We start from the raw sequence: 24,915 nt of genomic DNA on the forward strand, positions 1-24,915 counted from the left end.
CAAGATAATTGTCTCCCCTTGATACTTTGTGCAGGGAAGCGGCGAATCAGAATAGAACACAGGTGGCCAGCACTGCTTTATTCAGAAAGTCAGTTCCAGGGACATACTGTCCTCAGGGCCTTTTCAGTCCAACGAGTCCCTGTGCTCATGGCAAAGCACCTCAATCCATACCCACACGACTGCATGGTCATGATACACAACCAGGACCAGGGTCCCACCACAGCCTGAGCTTATCCAGGACAACATTAGGTAGTGGTGAGTACATTACGCTTACCAAGCAGAAAAGCATTTAGAAAATTTCTCAACAAGGGGTGAAGAAGGATTTCTGATAATACCATCAGCCTACCAGGTAATTCAGTTAATATAGAACTCCATTTGCTAAGCAGTGCAGTTACTCAAGGCTTTACTGTACATGGGCTACTGCCAAGTGCAAAATGAGATGCCTGGCCCATGCAGAGGCAGAGTTCAATTTCCCTACATCAAATCGGAGCCAGTCTGGTAGCCAATTTTATGGAATTCTCCAGTGATCTAGATGGTAAAATATTAACCAGTCCTCTGAATGAAAACCCAACTTGCTTTCAGGGTTTGACTTTCACATGGAGTCTTTGTTCTCTTTTACTCCCCAGGAGGCCCACACAGGATTTTCCTTGGTTCGATCTTCCTTGAGAGTGTGCTCACCTGCCGGGCATAGGCCATCTCGATGCTATCCAGAGAGCTTCGACCAGGGGGTCCCGTATCACTGATGTAACTTGGCTGTAGATAAATACACATTTACCAGAATTGGTTAAGAACAGCATTCAGTAATATAAACAAACAAAAAATCATATATACACACACTTGTCTTTACAAAGCCATGAGTCTGTTTCCTAGCCAGACTTCCTCCAAATAATGATTTTAGGGGTTTCATTAGAAAGCAACTTTTTTTACCATGAACATGAGAAGGAGGCAGGCATAGGACAACTCAACTCAAAAATAACAGGAAGTGGGATAAGTTGCAAGGCTATTTCAATGACTGGTTCCGGAAATGCACATATTCCCAACATTCAGTTCAATCCCAAGCCCCCTCTCCACCTCGACATCCCTCACCATGGCTTCACAGCAGTGAGGCCATCATTATTATGTGTGGACCTCCTGTTTCCATCAGTCATATCACACAGCTGAGGGAATGGGGTTTACAGAGAGGGTCACAGGACTGGGATGCAACATTTCCAGTCTAGAGTCCACACTAAGACAGTAGTAGCTGCTGATTAGTTTTTGGCATCTGAAGATCTGAAGCCAGTCTAGGTTCGGCAAGTCATTCAGTCATTCCGTAAACATCTGCTAAGTGCCTGCCTGCCAAGTGCATAAGCTGTGTGCACATCGATCCCCACAGGAATGGCAACGAGCTAGGCCGCAGGGACTGTCCTCAAAGACCTTACTGTCTTTGGACATAAAAGTTTATATGGAAAAGTTTAGTAGTCTTTTTTTTTTTTAAAGAAAGACAAAAGTTAATGTTTAGTTAAGTTTATTCCCTACTGCAAACAAACATGGATCAAAATGAGGTGTACCCTATAGATATGTCCTTAAATTTCTAATACATTACTTCGTACTGTACTGTAGCAGAATCCAAAGTTTTTATGCTTCTCTCATTAAAAAAAAAAAAAAAAATCAATGCTCTACTCTCTAAAATCTAAAACAAAGCAGTTTAAAGTAGGCCTCCTAGGAAACCGGTGGGAGACAGCAGCAAAACTTCCTAGCACTAGCAAAGCTGGTTAGAGGAGGTGAGCGTGAGCTTGCCCTGGGAGGAGGGTAGAGAGGAGAGAGGGCTGGAGGCAGAAAGGTGGGCTGTACATGCTCAGGTTCTGGAGAATGAACTGGACTGTCAGGACACCTGGGTTCTAGGAGGGCCACTTTCTCCCTGGCTTTGGGGTCTGGCACTTTTTCTTGGAGTCTCTGGTTCCCATCAACTAAATGAAGGGGCTGTCCCAGTCAATCTCAAGAGGTCCTCCTCAGCCCTCACTTTCTGCAGTCACTGGTATTAAAAGAGCTTTAAACACTTTACTGATCTTGGTAGATGCTGCTGGCTGGCTGATCCAATAACTATTCTAAACTCCTACCTCTCATCTCTACCCCCTGCTACCTTTCAGTCTGGCATATAGAGTTAAATATATACCCAGTGGTCATTCCTGTCTGAGACACAAAATTATTTAAAACCACCAGGCTATGATAACATAACTACACTCATTGAGCACCTACTACATGCCAAGCACTAATGTCCATGTATTAAATCCACAACCCTATGAGACATGTACTTTCGCTATATCAATTTTCCAGATGAAGACACCAAAGCACATGGAAAGCAACTTGCCCAAGGTAACTCCAATAGGAAGTAGTGGAGCCATGGTCTGAATTCAAAGTGGCACCACACTGCCTGACAGAGCAGCTTGGGACAACTTTCCAAGGACAGCTATCAAACAAGAGAGAGTAGTGGTCAGAAATCCTGGCTCCAGCACTCATAGCTGTGTGACCTTGACTGAGTATATTGCTTTTTTTGAGCGTCAGTTTCTTTAGCTGTAAAACGGGGCAGTGATGAGCTGCTTGGCATAGGTCTGTGATGAAGATTAAAAATGGAAGAAAAATATGCCCTTACAACACCGTTGTGAGGAGTAAGTAGAAAGAGCTCAGCATAGTGCCCAAGACTTGGCCAATAAATGCCAGCTAGCTGTTATCACTTTTTAAACAAAATATAAACAACGGTAATGAACATAGAAATAAATCCTACACTGAACAACAACAATAGATAGATATGAACACTACAGAAACATAATCTGAAATGTTTTACATTGTGCTTTCTGGAAATTCTCATCTCACTTTTCTACAATAAACACATTCCGGTATGAACAGAAGCCCCGCCAGTTCATTTTCGATGAGCTGGACTAACTCTGGGTGTTCCCAGTAACACTGAGTTGAGGAGGGACGGTTCTCTAAGACAGCCACCTTTCTGGAACAGAACTAACCACCGAAAGCTGATGGTCCCAAAGTCTTTTTAAAGAACAGAGCACTAAGCCTGTTAATTCCAGTACCTAACTAGGGGGAATGAATAGGGAGATGAAAGGGAAACAGCACTAAAACATTTCTGCAAGGACACAGTTGTTACAGCTAAATATACATAAATAGCCTTGAGAAATATTTTCCAGTACTAAAAACCCAATTCTTAAAGTTATCCATTTAGAAAGTAGTTGGTTTTCAGGCTTCAGATTTCCATTTAAATTAATTTTGCTTAATGCTCTTGTTTTCAAAAGCACCTTTCCTTCATTTGCCCTTGGCTAAGCCTCCGTGTCACCACACATAAAGTCAATTATCCGTCAACAGGATGTGTACGTGCACATTCCTAAGCAGAGGAACCAGCAAATGTTTGCTGGAATTTCAAAGCCAGGGGCTGCTTGAGGGCTGGGAAACCAGCATACTGTGTGGAAGTAACATTCCAAACTCCTCAGACCTCTGCGTTTCTCTGCACAGGGCCCAGACTGAAGCACAGTGGGGGTGAGAGGAATAAGGAACCAGAGACCAGAAAGGCAGGGAGGGAAGATGGAAGGTGGGGCCAGAGAAGACAAGGGGCTCACCCAGGAGTTTAGAGATATGTGCAGAAACAGCCACCTCTGGGAGCACAGCCACGAGAAGGGTCCTCTTAGAGCAAATGGTGTTCCCAAAACAGTCATTCTAAGAGAGCATTCCAGAACAGCAGGTAGGACGTGAAGAGTGGCAGGAGGGAACTGCAAACTTTTACTAAGCAACTACTTTTGTACAAAGAGTACCCAAGGATAAATCAAACATTCTAGGTTAGGGAAAAAGTATGGGAACTAGCACTCCTAGCAAAACAAGTACAGAATGAAAAGGAAATATGATGATACTACAGAAGAAAGGGAGGTGGCTTTCTGTGAGCACAATGGACGCAAAGTGATTCATTTTCAATGCTGGGTATAACATCTGTACACAGAAACCAGTACTACTAGGAAATAAACAGCAACTGGGAACCAGAAGACCCAGGTTCCAAGTGCAACCCAACTGTGTGACCTTGGGTAATGATGACATCTACCTTCTCTGTAGCCTTGTTCTTCATGGATGAAATGAGAAGGAAATGGGGGCCATTTATATGATGAAACCTATTACAGTCACACAAAAATGATGGACACCTCCATGTACTAACCTAAAAAAAGTTCCAACATACGTTTTTTAAAAATCAAAACATAATGCTAAACTATAGAATCTAATACATAAAATGGTGCCGTTTCTGGAATCAACTGATAATAAATTGATTAGATGGCCAGATGCCTACAAATGTGCGCACGTGTGCCTGAGAGGGAGCTGTAAGTATAGGATGTGCTCCATTGTCAGAGGTTATGTTTGGGTCGGGGTGGGAGAGAGTGGCAGAGTTTTCATAAGTGGGTCTGTACCCCTCTACCATCAGAATACTGTGCCAGAAGGAGGTGTCCATGTATGACACATCATGGAGTTACAATGAAGGGCTTGTGAGTTTTTTAAATTCCTTTTTCAAAGAGCAGCAGATCGCGCTATCTCTAAATGGAAATTCTACTCAAACTTCAATACCTGAAACAAATCCACTCCCTAGGAAACTACCAGGGAGCTATAAAATACAGTTTGGAATCATCCAGTCTGGGGCTTTCAGATTCAAACTCTGTCTATATTTTACTGTATTCCATCTACTGCAAGACAAAATGTTATTTATGTAGGAAGAAAAATGTCAAATTGAGGTGGTGAACACGCAGTACAATATATAGATGATGTATTATAGAACTGTACAATTAAAACCTATATGATTTTATTAACCAATGCCACCCCAATAAATTCAAGAAAGGAAAAAAAAGTCAATTAAACTGCAACACACCATTGATTTTAAGACATATCCTGGTTTCAGAAATGTTAAAATGTGAGAAGGATATGTGACTGGGAATTAATGAAATATGGTATTAAGAGACTACGTCCATAGGCGCTGTTCACACATCAGTGTGGATGGAATGTGACAATTATTATCTATAACTTTTAAGCTACAACTTAGCTTCTCTACTGAGCCTGTTACTTGCTAGGCTATCATTTTCCATTCAATACATTAAAGGGCGATCCACTGACTACGTCTAATACCAACAAAGCCTCTAGGCCCCTCTATGGTTAAATTTACCTTTAAGTGCTGTTTTTAAAGTTGGCCAAGATATATCGACTCCCAACACTACTCAGACCCCATGTACTGCCACACCAGCAAAGCCACACCTACTAGAGCCAGGACTAGGTCGGGCACAAGGGTTCTTTGCCAGGAGTCTCTTTCTTGCTTCAAAGCATATCCTTCTTATTCAGCCCACACCTGAAAAGCTATTAACCACCTTCCAATCCCCACCTTCCTTTAAAAAGTACACCTCTTTCTTCAGTGGTACCCTAAGGAGATTCATGTCCCAAACTGAATTTACGTCACTGAGCCATCCTCTCCCTCACTGAAACTCACCAGGAATAGACATGAGCAACGCCACTGCTCTTCTGTTCTCAGGCTTGGGGGAAATGTCTCGAGAACCACCATATCCTAGTTCATTTCTGCTTTCAAAAAAATAGCCTCGAGCCTCTCTTTAAATTATCCAAATCTGGATATTTTCCTTCAAATGTAAGGTCAGCTCCAAACGACTGGAAGCCTCCTTTCTAACTAATGACTCTCTGGATTCCAACAGCCTTATTCCTAAAAATAAACACTTAAAAAGGGACAGATCCTACTAAAATGAACTTAATAGTGTGGAGCTCACCAAATAGTGGCAGCTACCATAAATGCCGCTGGATGTGCTGTGTGTGCTCAGCACTGGGCTAGGTACTTTGCACACAACCTGTCAGTTGTTCAAGAGAGGCCTGTACAGTGCGGAAACCGGCTCAGGGAACCTCGCTCGGCCTGCCGAATTTCAAAGCCTGGTTCTGGCCTTTACCTTATGTGGTTTCCTATAAAGAGGGTAGAGAAAGTGCCTGCCCAAGTGTGGATACTATCACCTTGAAGAAAATTATATGAAAAAAGCCTATAAAAACACATGATTCCACACATCCACCAGAATGGTTAAATTAAAAACGACAAAAAATACCAACTGTGGCAATGACTTGAATAAATGGAATTCTCATGCCCTGCCGGGGAGAGGGTACATCATTAGAACCACTTTGGAAAAGTACTTGGCAGTAGCTACCAAGGCTGAACATATGCATGCCCTGTGACCCAGCAATTCCCCTCAGGTGTTCCCGACAGAGACACAAACATACATTCATCAAAAGAAACGTAGAAGAATGTTCACAACAGTGCTATTTATAAGAGCCCAAACTGGGAACTATCCAAATGTCCGTCAACACCAGAGTGGATACACAGATTGCAGTTACACTGTTCAGCCATGAGAACGAATGGCCTTCAACTACATGCAATGATATACAGAATGTTAAGCAGAAACAAGAGTACATATTGTATGACTCCATTTACATAAAGTCCAAAAACAGGCAAAATTAATCTATGATGTGGGAAGTCACAATGATGGTTCCCTTGTTGGAGGTGGTGAGGGGTAGGGACTGGAAAGGCATACAAGGAGGACTGCTTGGGTACTGGTAATGTTGTTTCTCCATCTGGGTGTGTTCCATTTGTGATCATTCACTGAGCTGTACACTTATGATGTGGGCTTTTCTGTACACGTTGTACTTCAGGAAAAGAGTTCAAGAACAACAGCAACAAACAACAAAACCCACAGGGGTCGATAAAGTGGCAATTCACTGGATAACCTAGAGAGAAAACCACTGCATCACACACTGGCTTTTACAGCCAACCTATCCAGTCTGCTAGGTGTCACACAGAGAACAGTAAGTGTTTCTAACTCCCTTCTGAGGGGACTTGAGGTCAAGGAAGAAGTCTGCTAAATAGACTAGTTTATTTTTAAGGGAACTATCAAGAAAGAACATCTCATTAGCAGCTTATAATTACTTCCGAATCCCAATACAGACTACAACCTATTAACACCATTTTAAAAAATGAAGTTTATAAAATCATGAGCTATTCTATTTATCTGCTCAGACTCACAAGAAATTGAGAAAGAAACATTAGGCTGACCAAGGGTTTAATATATTCTTCTTTCCCAAAGACTCTGATCTGAGTCTTTCAAGTCTTTGAGTCTAAGAAATGTGGAACAGGAGCCTTAAGGAGTAATTTCCTAAGACAAATGACTTTAGTACCTATTTATTTGGGGGTAAACTTAATAGAAAAACTGGTTTTTAAATTGGGAGTAAATCTGTAGATATGGGATATGTAACGTTACCCTGCAGACATGACAAACTGCCAAGCTATCCACCCTTGACCCACACTTCAACAGAACAATGGTCTAGAAGCCAACAGTCCTGGGTCTCACCAGCATATTACATGTCTCTCTGAGCCTCAGCTGTCCTACCTCTTGAGGGAAAAGAATGCTAGCTAACCATAAAACTACTTATCAGGAAGCATTGGTGAAAGTATTTGAAATGTCTAACACTACAATTTTTACATTATAATTTTAAATATACACCTCTAAATTATCTGAAACTGCTTTTAAAAAATAATAGTACAGGATGGCCATTATGGGTCAGGTGCTTTACATTATCACTAATCTTCCCAATAATCACATTTCACCAGTGAAGACAATGAAGGTCTGCAGGGTTTAATAACTTGGACAAGGTCCCAACTAGTCAGTGGGGAAGCTAGAATTTGAACCCAGGGCTGTGCTCTCCACAACACCAGAGCAGCAAATGTGTGACAAGCCACAGCTCCCTGGCACAGGGCAGACATCACTAATCAAGCCACAGCTTCCCAGCACAGGGCAGACATTCACTAATCAAGCAAGACACTCATCCTGCTGATCCCAAGGTGCAGCCTCAACATTCCTCTCAGGAAGGGTCTCCAGAATATATTAAGTGAAAAATGCAAGAAACAGAACAGAACATACAGTAAGCTAACTTTTGTTAAGAAGGAGGGAGGGATAAGAATTATAGTCTCATATACTTGTATTTGTATAAAGAAACACTGAAAATATGCACAAGAAACTAACTGCTTCTGGGAGAGGCAAAAAGGGGAATGAACAAGCTTTTGGGGACAGGGTACTTCAATTCTTGAATCATATAAATACATCGCCATTTTTAAAGAAAACCCTTGACCTAGTACTACCATCAATCAATACATTCTAATGAGAGAAACAGACCATAAGCAATATAAAGACATAAAACATATACAGTAGTATATGGGAGGAAGTGCTGCATGGGGAGCGGTTGGCTTGGATTTCCAACAGCAAGACCTTGGAGGGCTTCACTGAGATGGTGCTGGGTAAATATGTGAAGGAATAACCATCTGAGGGAGACAGCCATGCAGCTATCTCGGGGAAGAGCATTCTAGGCAGAAGTAACAGGAAGCACAGAGGACCCGAGGCAGGAGCAAGACTGCCAGGTTTGTTCAGGGACCTGTAAGGAGCTCACAGGGCTGAAGAAGTGAGAGCAATGGGGAGTAGTAGATGGGGAAGTTGGAGAGGCAACAAGATCCGGTCAGGCAGGGACTTCCAGGCCACGGTGCAGACTCTGGCTTCCACTCCAAGTGAGATGGGAGGGTCCCAAGCAGAGGAGTGACTCAATCTAACCTGTGTTTTAATAGCGTTACTCGTTACTATGGCTGCTATGTTAAGAGATTGTACAAGGGGTACAAGGGCAAAAGCGGGGAGACCAGCATGGTCCACAACCTCTAAGATGGTCCCCAATAATCCCCATCTCCTGGGAGTTAAGCCCTTGTATAATCCTCTCCCCCTGGGTGTAGGCTGGATTTAGTACTTACTTTGAACAGAGGGGATAGATAGGATATTACTTTTAAGATTAAGTTATATCAAGACTGTGGTTTTTGTGTTGGGGGTGCTTTAGCTCTCTCCCTTGGATCCCTCACTCTTGCTCTAGCAGAAGTGGGTTATGTTATGAGTAGTACAGTTGAGAGACCCATATGATGGGAAACTGATGTCCCTAAGCCAAGAGCCAGAGAGGACCTGAGGCTTGCCAAGAACCACATGAATGAGCTTGGGAGTGGATCTGTCCTGAATTGAACCTTGAGATGAGTGTAGCCTCAGCCAACACCTTGATGGCAGCCTCAAGAGACCCTGAGCCAGAAATACTCAGCTAAGCTAAATGTCTGTTTTCAGCCATTACGGTTTGGAGTGATCTCCTACATGGCAATAGGTAATTGAAACAACCAGTTAGGCAAGTTCAATAATTTGAGCAAGAGCTTACAGTAGTTTGGACCAGAGTGCTAACAGTGGAGGTGGTAAGAAGTGGTTGAATTCTGGGTATATTTTGAAAGTAGGTTTACCAACATGTGCAAGACGAGGTGGAAAGAGAGAACAAAAATGAATCTGTGGCTTTTGATCTGAGCAAGTGAAAAACTGGAATTGCCATTTATAAAGATGATTAACTTTGTGAAGAGAAAGTTGGCACCAGGAGGGACATGGGGGGCAGTTGCGATCTTGACTCAGTTCTGTACATGTGTAGCTTGAGATGGCTCTGCGACATCCAAGTATAGCCAAGAAGCCACTAGATAAATGAGTCTAGGGCTTGGGGCTTCGATGTATATTTGAGTCTTCAGCAGACAGATGATATTTAAAGCCACAGGCTCAGACAAGATCAACAGGGCAGTGATTGAGGAAGAAACAAGAACAGGTCAAGGACTGAGCCCTGGGACACTCAAACATCTAGAGGCCAAGGAGTATGAGGAAAATTCAGCAAAGGAGGCTGAGCAGAAGCAGCCAGACATGTTGGAGGAAATCCAGGCAATCTAGGCAGCCTAGAAGCCAAGGGAGAGAGAGTTATCAACTGCGCCAAGATGGCCAGCGGTCAAGTAGATAAGCATTCTTTGACCTCACATTTTTATTAATAGTGGTTTATCTCTTGGACTCAACCTACCTCACTTTCTTGAGTAAAGTCAAGGGCATCTTCTCCTGAGGCCAGCAGTGTGTGGAGAATTCTCTGTTTCACTTGCTCCCACTCGACCAGCATTGACTCTCGATGATACTCCTCAGCCATGCCAAAGGTCTGTCAGAGTCAAGGAGAGAGATGGCTCAAATGAAAAACAGAACATGGTTTCTTTAAGCCCCTCAGATCTACCATCTTTCCATAAGTAGAGAAAACGCAATTAACTTTACAAATTATCCTTAAAGAGTTCACTGACAACTGTTCGCAACACACCCTAGTTCATCAAATCTAACACATTAAAATTTTTTTTAAATTGTGGTAAAATACACATAACAAAATTTACCACCTTAACCATTTTTAAGTGTACAGTCAGCGATATTAAGTACATTCACGGTGTTGTGCAACCATCACCACCATCCATCTCCATAACTCTTTTCATCTTACAAAACTGAAATTCTGTACCCACTAAAGCATAACTTTCCATTCCTTCCTCTTCCTAGAGCCTGGCAACCACATTCTATTTTCTGTCTATGTCTCCGACTACTCTAGCTACTTCACAGAAGTGGAATCATACAATATTTGTCTTTTTGTGACTAGCTTATTTCACTTAGTATAATGTCTTCAAGGTTCACCCATGTTGCAGCATATGCAGAATTTCCTTCCTTTTCCCCACTGTATGTATGTACCATATTGTGTTTATCCACTTATCTATCCACAGGCACTTGAGTTGCTTCTACCTTTTGGTTATTCTGAATAATGAATGCTGCTATGAACATGGGTGTACAACTATCTCAAGTTCCTGCTTTCATTTCTTTGGGGTATATACCCAGAGTGGAACTGCTGGATCACATGGCAATTCTGTTTAATTTTTTGAGGGATTGTTTCCACCAACACTATACCATTTTACAATCCCATCAACAGTGCACAAAGATTCCACTCTCTCTGCATCCTCACCAATACTTACTATTTTGTTGTTTTGGGGCTTTTTTATAGTAGCCGTCCTAAATGGGTATTCTCATGGTTTTAATTTGCATTTCCCTAATGATGAAAAGATGTTGAACATCTTTTCTTGTGCTTATTAAGACAAATACAGGGTGGAAAATAATACAATAAATAATAATACAAGAATAAACCCTGTTTCACATATTCACAATCGCAAACCTACTTTTGCCTCACCCTGTATATTTTTATAACCTCTGAAATTAGGTTACACATTACAACTGACAGCATATCAGTTTATTTTCTTTGTAGTACATATGATAACAATGGCTTATAAAAGCAATGCTATCTTAAGATTTAATAAGCACCTGCAATAAGAAAACATAAAAACAAAAGATTCTCCCAGTATCTTCCTTTTTTTTTTTTTTTTTTTTTTTAAGAAATTGATATTTTCATAGGAGGAAGCAAACCAGTGAAAGAAAAACAGAGCCTTCTATGGTTGGGTTTTCTACCGTCTACTTAAAGTCACTACTGAAATGTCTGGCAAACCTTGCTCCTGTCTACTGCAGTTGTTACCAAAACAAAGGCACTGAGAAGGAAAAGAAAAGAGAAAAAGAAGAGAGATAGAAGAAAGGGAAGAAGGGAGAGAGAAAGGGCAAAATAAAGCCCGGGAGGAAGCTGAAGCAACCTGCAGGGAAATCCCAAACCATCACCTCTCGGCCTGTTACTCTTTAATTGGCAGGCCAGGCTTCCATAAGCTTGGTCCCAGTTTCAACAGCCATCTCATTTACAACCTGATTACAGTCAGATTGGTCTCTAATTAGGCACACCAAGGGGATGAGCACTAGTAATGCCTGCTTTATTTTTGGCAATGCAGATAATTTATACTGATGATAACCATACATGTGAGCTTTGAAAAACTGTTAGAGAAATCACATATAGTCTTCCTACAAATGGGATGTTTGACTATGGACCAATACTTATTAAAATGTGAAAAAGAGAGACACCAGACATACATAAAACTGATTAGGAAAAAGGCTGGCAGGTCTTGCAACTTTGATTTTGGTTCACCTATCAATGGATCTCTTTTCTAATATGCATTCTGAAGACACAAGGAAAATGATGATCACAAGCTTTGAAAACAGTGTTCCATCCAGTTTTCTTCTGAGAGTCAGGCAGAATGGACCACTCCAATCAGTTAGCCTGGACTGAAAAAGTACCTAGAGAAAAATCATTTTCTCTTGATACATTAGCAAACTTATACGCGAAAGCTACACATTTTGAAAAGAGAGAAGTATGTTAGAATGGAAAGGTGGGGGTGGGGGGAGTCTCCCTAGAAGGTATCCAGAAATAGTGTACAAGTGAACCTCAATTTTTCTAAAACTCTTCCTATTAGTGGTCAGACCAACCACCTCCTCAGCCTTGAACTTCTCCCAGCAAGGGACAACAGAGGGCCACATGGCATGAGGACCAGGGTGTGTAGAAACAAGGTGGGGCAAGGCTTTCCAAGCATGTAGCAGCAAGTGAGGCGCTAAGCTGTGGCACTGACCCAGGATACTACAGGGTCACAAGAGTTTTTCTTAAGGACAAGAATGGCAGAAAAGAAAACAGACAATATACCATCCAGAGATACTGCTGACAAGGATGGTGGGGTTACCTGCAGCATCATGCAGAGGCAGAGGGACAGTAAGTGGGGATTAACCATCCTGTTAATCACGCTGCCCACCTATATGCCAAGAACTCCTGCTTCTTGAATATAGGAAGTACTCTGAAAACTGGCAGCTTTCTGGGCCCAAACCCTCAGATAGATCTGCGAAGTATGCCAGTTACTCATTTAGAAACAACCCCACAACCTGAATAAACAGCACTGTGGTTCCATTCATCATTAGTGTGATAAGGAGCCTTAAATAAAAATGAATGGCCCAAAATTAAAATTCTCTTCCCTTGGCCACAACACTCCCAGCTTATCTTAATTACATTAGAGATAATGGAACATCCAATTTGTGGGCTAATCAGGAATGATCAGCCACCCATCTGCCCTATTCTAGCCCTTTAGACTCACATGATGGGTTAGGTGCAAAGGAGAATGTCAACTAGAAGAGCTCATGTCAATGAGCTCAATGTCAACAGAGCTACTCAACTAAAAACTATGAGTAGCCCAGCCGGGCATGGCTCAGCGGTTGAGCGTCGACCTAGGATCCAAGCGATCAGGGTTCGATTCCCGGTCAGGGCACATGCCCCGGTTGTGGGCTCGATCAATGATCTCTCATTATTGATGTTTCTATCTCTCTCTCCCTCTCCTTTCCTCTCTCTGAAATCAATAAAGATATATTTTAAAAAAACACACAAAAACACAACCAAACAAAAAAAACCAAACTATGAGTAGAGGACAGTGGGGGTCAGAAGCAAGGTGGGAAGTAGGGAATAATAGGAACAAGAAGGAAAGAAACTCAAAGGAAGGGGAAGGGATGACCTGGAAGGGCTTGCAGAGGTCTAAAATTAAGACAGGACAAACCACAGAAAATGACAAAGTAGTGGAGAAACTATGACAAATTTAATCAGGATCTTTCAAGTTATGTGTGGAAATAGAGCTCTTTGGTATGGCCCATGTGGTTCAGCGGTTGAGCATCGTCCTAGGATCCAGATCTTGGTTTGATTCCCGGTCAGGGCACATGCCCGGGCTGCAGGCTCAATCTCCAGTGTGGGGCGTGCAGGAGGCAGCCGATCAATGACTTTCATCATTGATGTTTCTTTCTCTCTATCTCTTCCCTTTCCCTTCCTCTCTCTGAAATCAATAGATATATTAAAAAAGAAAGAAAGAAATAGAGCTCTTTGAACACAGTTAAGAAAGAAAGGCAGGAAGAGAACTGGGCAACTGAATTGAGAACAGTGGAGAGCACTCAAATCCTTTTTCATAAAGGGAAGAGGGCAATATGCCTTGACTTCACACCTGCTTATTACTGAGCTGTTGCTGGCTTTTAGAAGCTCTACATATGTTCTGATAATGTTGTTATGTTTGTGCTGGGATGCACCAAATGGGAAAAGATAGGACACATTTGTAGTTTTGTATCTTGCTTTCTTGGCACTTCAGCAGGATATTGGCAAGTTATTCAAACATGAAATTACCACCAAAATGCCAGGAAGCTGCTCAGCCTTTCTTTGAAAATGACTCCCGTTCAGTGGCAATCTCCGGGGGTCCACTCAGGGGAAAGGTCTCCCTCAGGCTGGCTCCCAACACTGGAAAATCTTCCTCACAAACACATATGCACACATCTTGCACTGTGGTATGTCACTTAAATGTTTTGGCTGGCTGCACATTTAGTCTCAGTATGGCACAATGTTCAGAGACTGCCAATTCTAGAAACACATTCCACAGAGTAAGTGGATTGATTAATAAGGCTCGGTGGCATTCGACAGTCCTAATTTAATTGCATCGGTCCTTTGCAGCAGGAGAATCAAAGTTGGTAGCTCACTCAAAGTGTGAACAACAAAAAAAATTTTTTTAAATATTTTCAAATCTGAACCAAGTGAATTCCTCTATTTCTACAAGTAAGTACTGTTGCCAAAAATATAATAAAATTTTAGGGCATTTTACTCTGATAATTAAACATGTCAGTCCTTTGGAACATTTTCTTGTAAATTAGAGCTGGCAAGTCCCTCTGCTGCCCTATCTCACGTCAACCCTACTGGGACCCTTCTATCTGCATGGAACATTTTAATAAAGTACACTAAGAAGCAGTAGTTTTTTCACTTTATTATTTATTACATAAATAATACAGAAATATATTTCACTTGATATATAAAGATTATGTAAGTGAACAGCAAAACAGAGGTTTCACTTCACCCCTATCCACCTGCCTTCTAAAAGACTAGCTGCCTTTTTAGAATCAATTCCACATGATCTTCCCCCCGCCAAAGACTCAGTTCCACCTTCCTCCTCCCTCCCCAAAAGACTCTGGTGACCTGAAAAATCTCTTACTCCATAATGGGAAGTTGTGGAAAGGTTTTGATTTTTTAATCCTTGTCAGAAACAAAGAGAGATAACTCACATGTTAGTAAAATAAGTGATCTCTGAGTATCTTGAGGGAATGCTTGTTGCAAAATACTGCTACACATTTAACGGCTGTTCTGGCTGACTTTTTTACCATGCTTTCAAGGGTCAAGCTAGTTTGTTTTTGTTTTTTCAAGAGCTTGAAGGCAGCATGAAGAATGAGATCTTGCCCTGTCCGGTGTGGCTCAGTTAGTTGGAGCACTGTCCTGAACGCTGGAAGGTCACGGGTTCAATTCCCAGTCAGAGCACACGCCTAGGTTTAGGGTTCGATTCCTGGTCGGGGAATGTACCAGAGGCAACCTATGGATGTTTCTTTCTCACATCGATCTTTCTCTCTCTCCCTCCCTCCTCTCTCTCTAAAAATCAATAAAAACATATCCTCGGGTGAGGATAAAAAGAATGAGATCTTGCCATTTGCAACAACATGGACGGACCCAGAGGGTGTTACACTAAGTGAAATAAGTCAGACAGAGAAACAGAAACACCATATGACTTCACTTGTATGTGGAATCTAAGAAAACAAAACAAATGAACAAATAAAACAAAACAGAAACAGACTCACAGATACAGAGAACAGGGCGCAAACCTCCAGTTATTAAAAAAAGTCACAGCGATGTAATGTACAGCATAGGAAAACAGCCAATATTACCGTAATAACTTTGTATGGTGACAGAAGGTTACTAGACTTATTATAGTGATCACATTATAAGGAATATAAAAGTTGAGTCACTATGTTGTACACCTGAAACTAAATATTATATATCAACTATACTTTAATAAAAATAATAAATATAAAAGGTAGCATAGAAAGCCAATTTGGGTGATAAAAGAGAAAGAAATTGAGGAAAATAATGATCATAATTGCCTCTCTGAACTGCTGATTTAGTTGAAAATACCACTTTTTCCTATAACAATGAAATGAAAGAATTGTCTGGCCATTCCATTTTAAGATTAATTTCATAATTGACCAGCCCAGTATTTCAGATGCATTTTGGTCACTAAATACGAATGGAGTTCCAAGCATGATGGTTTCCTCAAAAACAGTTCCTGCAACTCCCTCTAGTGAACTCACTGCTAGGCAGGAGAGCTGGCCTTGGGCACAGCCTCCAGCTTCCAGAACCTGCGCTCCCAGTACACAAGGCTGCCCTCACCATGGTTGTACATCTACACAGAGGCTCGTTTCTTACCCTCTTCCGGGACTCTTCAATGGCAGACAGCAGGGCATTGTCTTTCTCATTCTTTAGAAAGCCCTATGAAAGGGGGAGAAATGACAGAGTTAGGTTCAAATTAACCTTCCAAAAATAAAAAATACACTGTAGGGGGGAAAAATAACCATAAGGATATCTTCTACCCTGCCCACCTTCACCCTCATAAAAACCTTTCAACTGGAAAATATCAGAATAGATGGTTTCTATAGCTGTTTCCTAGTTTCTTTCATTCTGGGAGCACATGATGATTATCAGGAGATAAAGTCCCCATAAAGCAGTAGTGTAAAGTCTCATGTCCTATAAACATAAAATGTGAACAGTCAGGAGTGCCCTTCAATTCCTAAAAGGCTCAAATTATAGTATAGATATAGCTTTGGCCACATGGCCAGTCACAGTGCCTCTAATGTTCCTTAGTCTATATTTCTCTGTTGCTTTCTTTCTTTCCCTTTTTTTTTTAAATGAATAGGCCATTTGTTTAATGGCTGGAACTTTTTAATTTATTTATTTTTCTCTGTTGCTTTCAATGAATTCTTCAATTTCTTCCTAAAACTGAGGAAGCCACTGACATCTACTTGTATGGATATTTTTCACCTGTTTTTCAATGGCTGGGATACCCGAAAACTCATTTCTTTACACATTGCTTCTGGGGTTTTGCAACATGTCCTCCCTATTTCAGGCCTGATGCCATCTGCTACTTGATTAATACAGGTGAGGTGAGAAGGAGACAGTCCACAGTCTGGTTTAATATGCACATGGATTAAATACCTGTAAAATGCAAATATACAATAACACAGTGACAGACATAATTTCAAATTGCAGTGCTTCCACTTACTAATGGCATTTTAGCCAAGACACCCAAACTCTCTAAACCTTAGCTTATTTATATACAAAATGAATATTAAGTGAGATAATGCAATGAAGTGCTTGGCCTAAAGTACAATACATGTAGCTCTATTATTAGAATAAACTGGATTAAGATCTGTTTGTGACATTTAAGAAAGAGACGCCCAGGGTAATCTCCTTGTTGCCATTCATTGTCCTCACTGCTCAAGCTGAGGTCTTGGAGAAGAGGGAGAGGGTCACTGACAGTTGGCCACAGCTGCAGACAGAGTGGGCTGTAGGGTCTGCCTCCATGCCAACTCCTTGCCCTTCATACATGGGTAAAGCTTCTTTTCCACAGCTGGGGCATGGGGGCCAAGTAGGAACAAGGAAGATGACCTGCCAACTGATAGGTAAAGATAAAAGTCTTAGTCATAATATGAAAGAATTCAAGTCACCCTACATTAGATCTGTAGTCTGTAATGCGAGGAGGTAAGCACGTCAAGCACACTACTGTTGCATCTGTCCAAAATGACTTTTCCCCCCCAGAATGGTGTTTTTGCTCTTTTTTAGGAACTCTTTGGAGGAAGATAATCCAAAACAGAATTAGGCTAAAGCTTTTAAAATGACAAGCTGAACTCAAAAACATTATTTGACAGTTTTCTTGAAAGCTTACTGTCATGGTTAAGTAATTTTTTATCACTTAATATATTTTAACAACTGGAAATTTTAGTATATTTTGTTCAAACAGTCCCAGATACGAGGCTGCTGTTTCTTAAGAAATAATAGGTGGTCAGTTGGATAAGACTGGGGATATAAATTTAAATAAAATATTACTAATCTTCATAGATTCCCAGACTCTTATATATTGGCCCACAATTTTCCCATACCTGCTGTCACACCCCAACCTGGGTGGTGAACTGGGATGGATAGGGAAAGTGGCAGCAGCCCAGAAAACAGGCTCCTCTAGGCAGTCCTTGAGGCAGCTCCCAAGGCAGCTCTGAGGACACAACATGAAGACTGCTCCAATACCTATAACTTGTGTTGGGGTGTCATGGGGAGAGACACTGGTCACTTGCCTACTATTGCAATGGCCTCAATAAACCAGAGCACAGTCCGATCGGGTGTGGCTCAGTGGTTGAGCATCGACCTAGGATCCAGGCGATCGGGGTTCAATTCGCGATCAGGGTTCGATTCCCTGTCAGGGCATATGCCTGGGTTGCGGGCTTGATCCCCAGTTGGGGGCGTGCAGGAGGCAACTGATCAATGACTCTCTCATCATTGATGTTTCTATCTCTCTCTCCCTCTCCCTTCCTCTCTCTGAAATCAATAAAGATATATCTATAAAAAAATAAACAATAAACCAGAGCACGTAAAGTTAGGACCTCATGTGTCCGTGCAGAGGTGGCAGCTTGTTAACACACGCCTGCTTGGGCAGGGGGGCCAGATACATGGGAAGGATTTTAACAACCTTTGATTATACCCTTTACACATGACTACATCAAGTGAACAAACCTTAATTATGAATTTCCTTTCTTGAGCGGTCTTCAATGGCTAAAGCTAAAGGCTTATAAACAAAGCTATGGAACTATTATCATTGAATGCTGGTCCCTAACAAACTGTAGGCACAGATTGTGCTTTGTAGAGGGTGATAACCACTACTTGAAAAGGCCTGGTCTTATTTTTTTCTTTTTGGTTGGGGTGGGAGGGGCTGTGCCAAGTGGCCCACCCCCTCACTGGGCTTCCTCTGCTCTTCCCAATCGATGACCAGCCTGTCTCATTCTTTGGACTGCACTCGTGTCTACATATAACTCACACACACACACAATTAAAACACAAATGCAAAGCAATAATCAGGCATGTTTGTTTAAAAGCAACATATTACTCTGAAGAAATATGATTCTAAAAATGTTTTAAGAAATGAAATTTCGCCCGGCTGGGCGTGGCTCAGCGGTTGAGTGTCGACCATGCGATTGGGGTTCTATTCCTGGTCGGGGCACATGCCCAGTTGTGGGCTTGATCAAAGACTCTCTCATCATTGATGTTTCTGTCTCTCTCTCTCTCCCTCTCCTTTCCTCTCTCTGTAATCAATAAAGATATATTAAAAAAAAGAAAGAAAAAGAAATGAAATTTCAAGTAGTAGTTAAGAAAGAAGAAAAAAGATATTGCTTTGGGCAAGTTATTTTCTTCTTTAAAATATTCATTGCCATTATGTACCTCAACAATTGTGCTTTCTCTATAGTACAAACTGAGCCCACAAAATATATAGATTTTGAATTTGAATTTTTCATCACTTATTCCCTTCTAAAATGAAACACTAAAACTGGCTATAAGTCACATTTTATTTTTAAAACAACGTATTATTGGTGACCTATCTTTTGAAAAAAATCCTAAAAATAATAATTTATACAGCCAGAATAGTGCTGAAGCTGAGTGCCATCTAGTGGCAGTTTCTTTTCAAGGACACACAAGAAAAAGTAACAAAGAATTAAAAAGTTGGGCAGAAAAATACCTGCTTCAGCCCAAGTTTCCCACAGATTTCTTCCTTGACTTCCCTTTTCCACGTGCGTTTCCTTTCCTTCCAACTGTCCTGGGAGACACCTCTCATCCCAGAGAGATACCTTTAGAGCTTCTCAGAAAATGGGTTTTCTGGAGAGGTGAACTAGGCAGGAAGCTTCTCTCACTGGGTGGGGCTCCCTGCCACACTGAAGACCCCTGGTCATAGAGAAGGCCCTACAGCTCACCTTCCATTCAGAGATGTCAGTGGTCTGTGACCCTCAGAGCGCCTCATCACTAATATACCCTCTTCTTTCTACAAGCACTTTTTAATTGCTCTTAGGCTCCCACCCTGCCCTTCTGCTGTTGACCTACTCAATAAGGAACATTCCATAAACTTCTGCAGGCCTGCTAGGTGAGGTAACTCCTCCAGATGTCCCCATCTGTATACTGCTTCTCACTGCCAGAGTCCTGGAAACAGACCCTCTTCTAACTGGCTCCCTGAATGGATTTTGGTTTCAAGCTTTCTCTAACATATAATAGCTCCCATTCAGGAAGCAATTAAGGGCCAGACACTGCTCTAAGCAATTCAAAGACACTGCTGCTGATCTCCTGACAATGTGAAAGAGGAGACATGATCATCCCCACACTCCCCCATCCACTTCCACCCCATTTTACAGGTAAGAAAGAGATTTCAGTATTCAAGTGACAACACCAAGGGTTCCCCACCAGGAAGAGGCAAAGGCAGAATTCACACACAGTTCTAACTCTCAAGAGACCAACTGTTTCTGAGATACTTAGGGAACAGTAAACTTCTATATCAAGAAAATAAAGAAAAACTTTTTATCTCTAAAAGGAGAGTCTAGAAGAGGAGCAAAATATCCTTAAATTTGTTTTCTTCATCAGTTATTAGTTTCCCTTTACAGATGTTGAAATTGAAAGCTCAGAGAATACCAATCCTTAAACCAGTACTAATAAGAGCTAATATACATGGATATGGTGATTACTGAGTTTTACATCTTTTGTTACACACATCTGCTTCTATTCCTCACTTTTAACCCAGTTCTAGACTGTCTCTCAATACTACTTAACTGGACCATACTTCAAAGTGTGTTGTTTTTAAAATCCTCACCTGAGGACATTTTTCCCCCCACTGCTTTTTTTTTGGGGGGGGGAGGCGGGGGGGGGGGAGAGAGAGAGAGAGAGAGAGAGAGAGGGAAACACCATCACTGATAGGTTGCCTCCTGCGCTCACCCTGGCACTGCCCTGAAGAGGGCCGATGACGGCCAGGGATCAAGCCTGCAACCGAGGTACATGCCCTTGGCTAGAATCAAGCCCAGGACCCTTCAGTCCACGGGCTGACACTGTAAACACTGAGCCAAACCGGCTAGGGCCAAAGTGTGTTCTTAATATAGGTTCATACTAGACATATCGGGGTGATCACTTTGTAAGTTATATAAATGTCTAATCACTACACTGTACACCTGAAACTAATATAATATTGTAGGACAGCTATAATTGAAAAATTTTTAAAAATATAGGTTAAACATATAAAAAGCTGTACAAGATGCTTGGTCCAACTCGCAAATGTTGAAGTTGCATATCACGATCACTTGGTTTGTAAGTAGCAAAGTTCAGACTTAACATCCAAATTTTCTAACTCCTTTTCAAAGTGGGATAAACAGATATGTTATGCTTGCATATTTATTCCTTTCTTCCCCCTACTTTACATAGTGGGGGGAAAAATAAGACAATAAATGTCAATTTTGGCATTCCTTTAGAACGATATTTTTCAAAATGTGTGTCAGAAGCCATAATTGGGTCATAAAATCAACCAGCAATTTTTTAAATGAAATAAAGTACAACAGAGATATCTGGTATGGGTAAATATTGTGTTGTGGAACTTTCTTTCAATTATATATACTTATTTGTATGTATGAAGTGGGTCACGGTGTAAAATGTATTTCTTACTACAGGTCATAGGCAAAAAAGCCTGAACTACTGCTCTAAATGTCAACTTTATAGCATTCCAATATGTTTATTAGTACTTATTGCTGTGGAACAATAAACACTGCACATTAGTCCAAGCAATAGCTCAGTCATGTGTTCCATCTTTAACAGAGAAAGTGGGCTGCCTTGCAATGTATACTGGCTGAGAACAACTCAGAATGTAACCAAAAGGTAAGCCGATTCTCCTACCACATCTCAGGGACCTGGCAGCCAAACTGGCTTTTAAATGGCTCAGGATGAGAAAGATGGGCATGAAACTGCCCATTTTTAATCACCTTGCAAACTCTGGGTTCCCGAGTACAAGTGGCAACTAATGAAAACCTGTTGTAGAAAAAGAGAATGAGCGAAAGGATGTTTGTTTTTGTCAAAGGGCCAAATTCTCTTAGCTTATTTGCTTTCCAAAAGTGAAAACTGTAAGAAATAAGGGTTTTTCAGTGATCCCACTTCTAGGAATATATCCTAAGAATCCTGAAAAACTAATCAGAAAGAATATATGCACCCATATGTTCATAGCAGCACAGTTTACAATAGCTAAGATCTGGAAACAGCCCAAGTGCCCATCAGCAGATGAGTGGATAAAAAAGCTGTGGGACATTCACACCATGGAATACTACGCAGTTGTAAAGAAGGAGGATCTCGTACCCTTTGGGACAGTATGGATGGACCTGGAGAAAATTATGCTAAGTGAAATAAGCCAGGCAGAGAAAGACAAACATCACATGATCTGGCTTATATTTGGAATCTAAAGAACTTAACAAACTGATGAACAGAATAGATTCAATGACATGGAAGCATAGACAAGACTGACGAATGTCAGAGGGATGGAGGAGGGCGAGTGGGTGGAGGGGAGAGAGTAACCAAAGAATTTATACGCATATATGCACAACCCAAGGACAGGGACAATGGTGGGAAGAGGGACTGGGGAGGGGGATGGGATGGGGTGGAATGGGTCACTGGAGAGAAAAAGGGACATCTGTAATATTTTAAACAAAAATAAAATTTAAAAAGAAATAAGGGTCTTTGTGAGAAAATTTTCAGTATACACTTCAGCGAGGAAAGTAACAGCAAAAAAAAGAGCTGACACTGATTCTTTCATAGGACTCTGCTTCCCACCTACTACAAATAAGTGATTTGTTAGTTACATAAATGGTTTGAATCGAAGAATACAAGTTTCCTGATCATTAAACATAAAATAAAGATAAAAAAAATTAAGGTGGCCCCAGAAAGTTAAAGCCACAGTTTACATGGCCCTCAAAAAACAAAAGGCCATTCTATGCCTCTTCATCTTCAAAGACCAAATGACCATCCACCCTGTCAAAACTGAAAGCGAGGCGCCCACAGCAGGCCAGCCTTTGTACCAGAAGGAACCTGGCACAAGACAAAAACACATGGTGGGTGCAATGAAAGCCTTATATCCCCTCTCATTTAATACATTCACTATATACAAAACAGGAAACCTGTAACCAGCATTCCAAATCAAATAATATTAACAAACGAAAACAGTAACAGTAGAAAATGGTCACTGGGGTCTAAAATAACCTTGGTGAGATAAAGCAATAGCTAGGAAGGCAATGAAGGTGAAGCAAAAAATCAGATAAAAAATAAAGTTAAAAAACAGAATTACAAAGAGGATCTCCTCCAAGATGCAACAAGAATTCCAATAAGCACTGCAAGTATTTGTTAGAACTTTATTTTTTATTTTTATTAAAAAAATTTTTTTTAAATCCTCACCTGAGGATATTTTCCCACTGCTTTTCAGAGTAAGGGGAAGAGACAGGGAGGGAGGGAGGGAGGGAGGAACATCAATGTGAGAGAGAAACATCGATGTGAGAGAGACACATCGATTAGTTGCCTCCCGCACATGCCCCCACCGGGGCCAGGGATCAAGCCTGCAACCAAGGTATGTGTCCTTGGCCAGAATTGAACCCGGGACCCTTCAGTCTGCAGCCGATGCTCTAACCACTGAGTCAAACCAGCTAGGGCATTTGTGAGAACTTTAGATGGTAAGTGGAGAAGTGTCCGATTTCCATAAAGACAGAGTATGAGTTATACCCATTTGCTTCAGTTCCTTCTGAGGAACTACCTGTTCTCATAACCTCTCCCAAACCTTCCCAATTTCTGAATGGATGACCTCTTCTGCAACCTTCTTTCCCTGAATTTTTTACAAAGGTAAAACTGCTACTTAAGAAGAAAGTGAGGAAGGACAAAGCAAGATACTGTTTTCAGATGAGCACACAGAAATCCTGCCAGTGCTTGGAGCCTTGGGCTTATCAGATGGTGTGGACACGCTTTTCACTAGCTCCCTTCATGGTGCCTACAGAGAGCACCTCAAGGAATTTCTCAAGGAAAAGAGATGTTCAGTATTGATAAAACCCAAAAGATGAAGACAGAAATTTAAAAACTGGGCATTTTCAGGATTTGGGAAACTTTCATATTGTTTATAGCATGTTTCGTTATTTTCTTAGACCAATATTTAATGTAATAAGAATATATGTCAGCTTAAAAGGCCCACAAGAGACTGAATCTCCTTTTGCAGGAACAGAGACTGAACAGCAAATCGAGGCTTTCTTCTCCCACTTAGATATTTAGAGTAAGTCCCACTTGCTTGTTTTCTGCAAAAATTTTAATATTTTAAGTTATTTGTTCATAGAATAATCTTTCTCTCTCTCTATATATACATATCTTCAAAAGCTACTCCTGAAGAAAGCAATGCTAAGCTGGCAGAGCTGACATCACCAATTGTAATCCATTTTTAATGCTGTTATATGATTTCTCACTGGGCATTTATGCAAAAAGCCTAGCTGCTCTCATGCAGCAGGTGGCAGCAGACCCTGCAAGAGTGGCTGTGGAGTCCCACCATTTGCCAGCTCTGCACATCCATCGGCTGCAGGCAGCTCTACAGCCACAGGTGGAAGACCTTGGCTCTATAACATGGCACTGCCTGGGCACCAGGCCATCTGTTACTGCCAGGTTGCAGGGTCCCATTTTGTACATGGTTTCTGCTACTCAGCTAAACAAAGGGTCACCCAATTATGTGATGGATCTGGGTCCATTAAGGCAAAACAAATCACTTGCTCCCATAACTCAAACTGGTTTACAGGATAGTCTACAAATTCCCACAGATTGAAGAGAACTCAAAAGTATGCAAGAAGATTCTGCACCCAGGAATACACAGCTCCGAGCAATGCCTCCTCCAGGATCTGCCTACAGCCTTATGGGCAGCATTCTGACTTAAGCATACTGGCACATCCTATCTCTTCAAGAGTATGCCAATATAGCCATGATACAATTCCATCTTGCCTGTGCCTTCTGGAAAAGCCACTGGCCTTTGAGACAGCCATTTGTATAAGTCCATCTAACTGCCTTTTGTGAACCCCTCCCTATTATCCTCCCCATCCCACCAAAAATAAGGGAGGGAACTACCAC

The 24,915-nt window shown here is 41.4% G+C and overlaps 1 protein-coding gene across 2 annotated transcripts in view; it reads right to left on the bottom strand.

Moving 5' to 3' along the window:
• The window catches only part of NUP93 (nucleoporin 93), a 95,342-nt gene that overhangs the window by 20,567 nt on the left and 49,860 nt on the right, over positions 1 to 24,915 (bottom strand). For both annotated transcript variants that reach the window (XM_081117652.1, XM_081117653.1), the window contains 3 exons: positions 16,144 to 16,206; positions 9,958 to 10,086; positions 679 to 753 (listed from right to left, as the gene is read on the bottom strand). In XM_081117652.1, the coding sequence (XP_080973778.1) occupies positions 679 to 753; positions 9,958 to 10,086; positions 16,144 to 16,206 (267 nt within the window). The remainder of the gene's footprint in view (positions 1 to 678; positions 754 to 9,957; positions 10,087 to 16,143; positions 16,207 to 24,915) is intronic.

This window comes from Miniopterus schreibersii, assembly GCF_964146895.1.
Source record: "Miniopterus schreibersii genome assembly, chromosome: 18".
Taxonomy (NCBI): domain Eukaryota; kingdom Metazoa; phylum Chordata; class Mammalia; order Chiroptera; family Miniopteridae; genus Miniopterus; species Miniopterus schreibersii.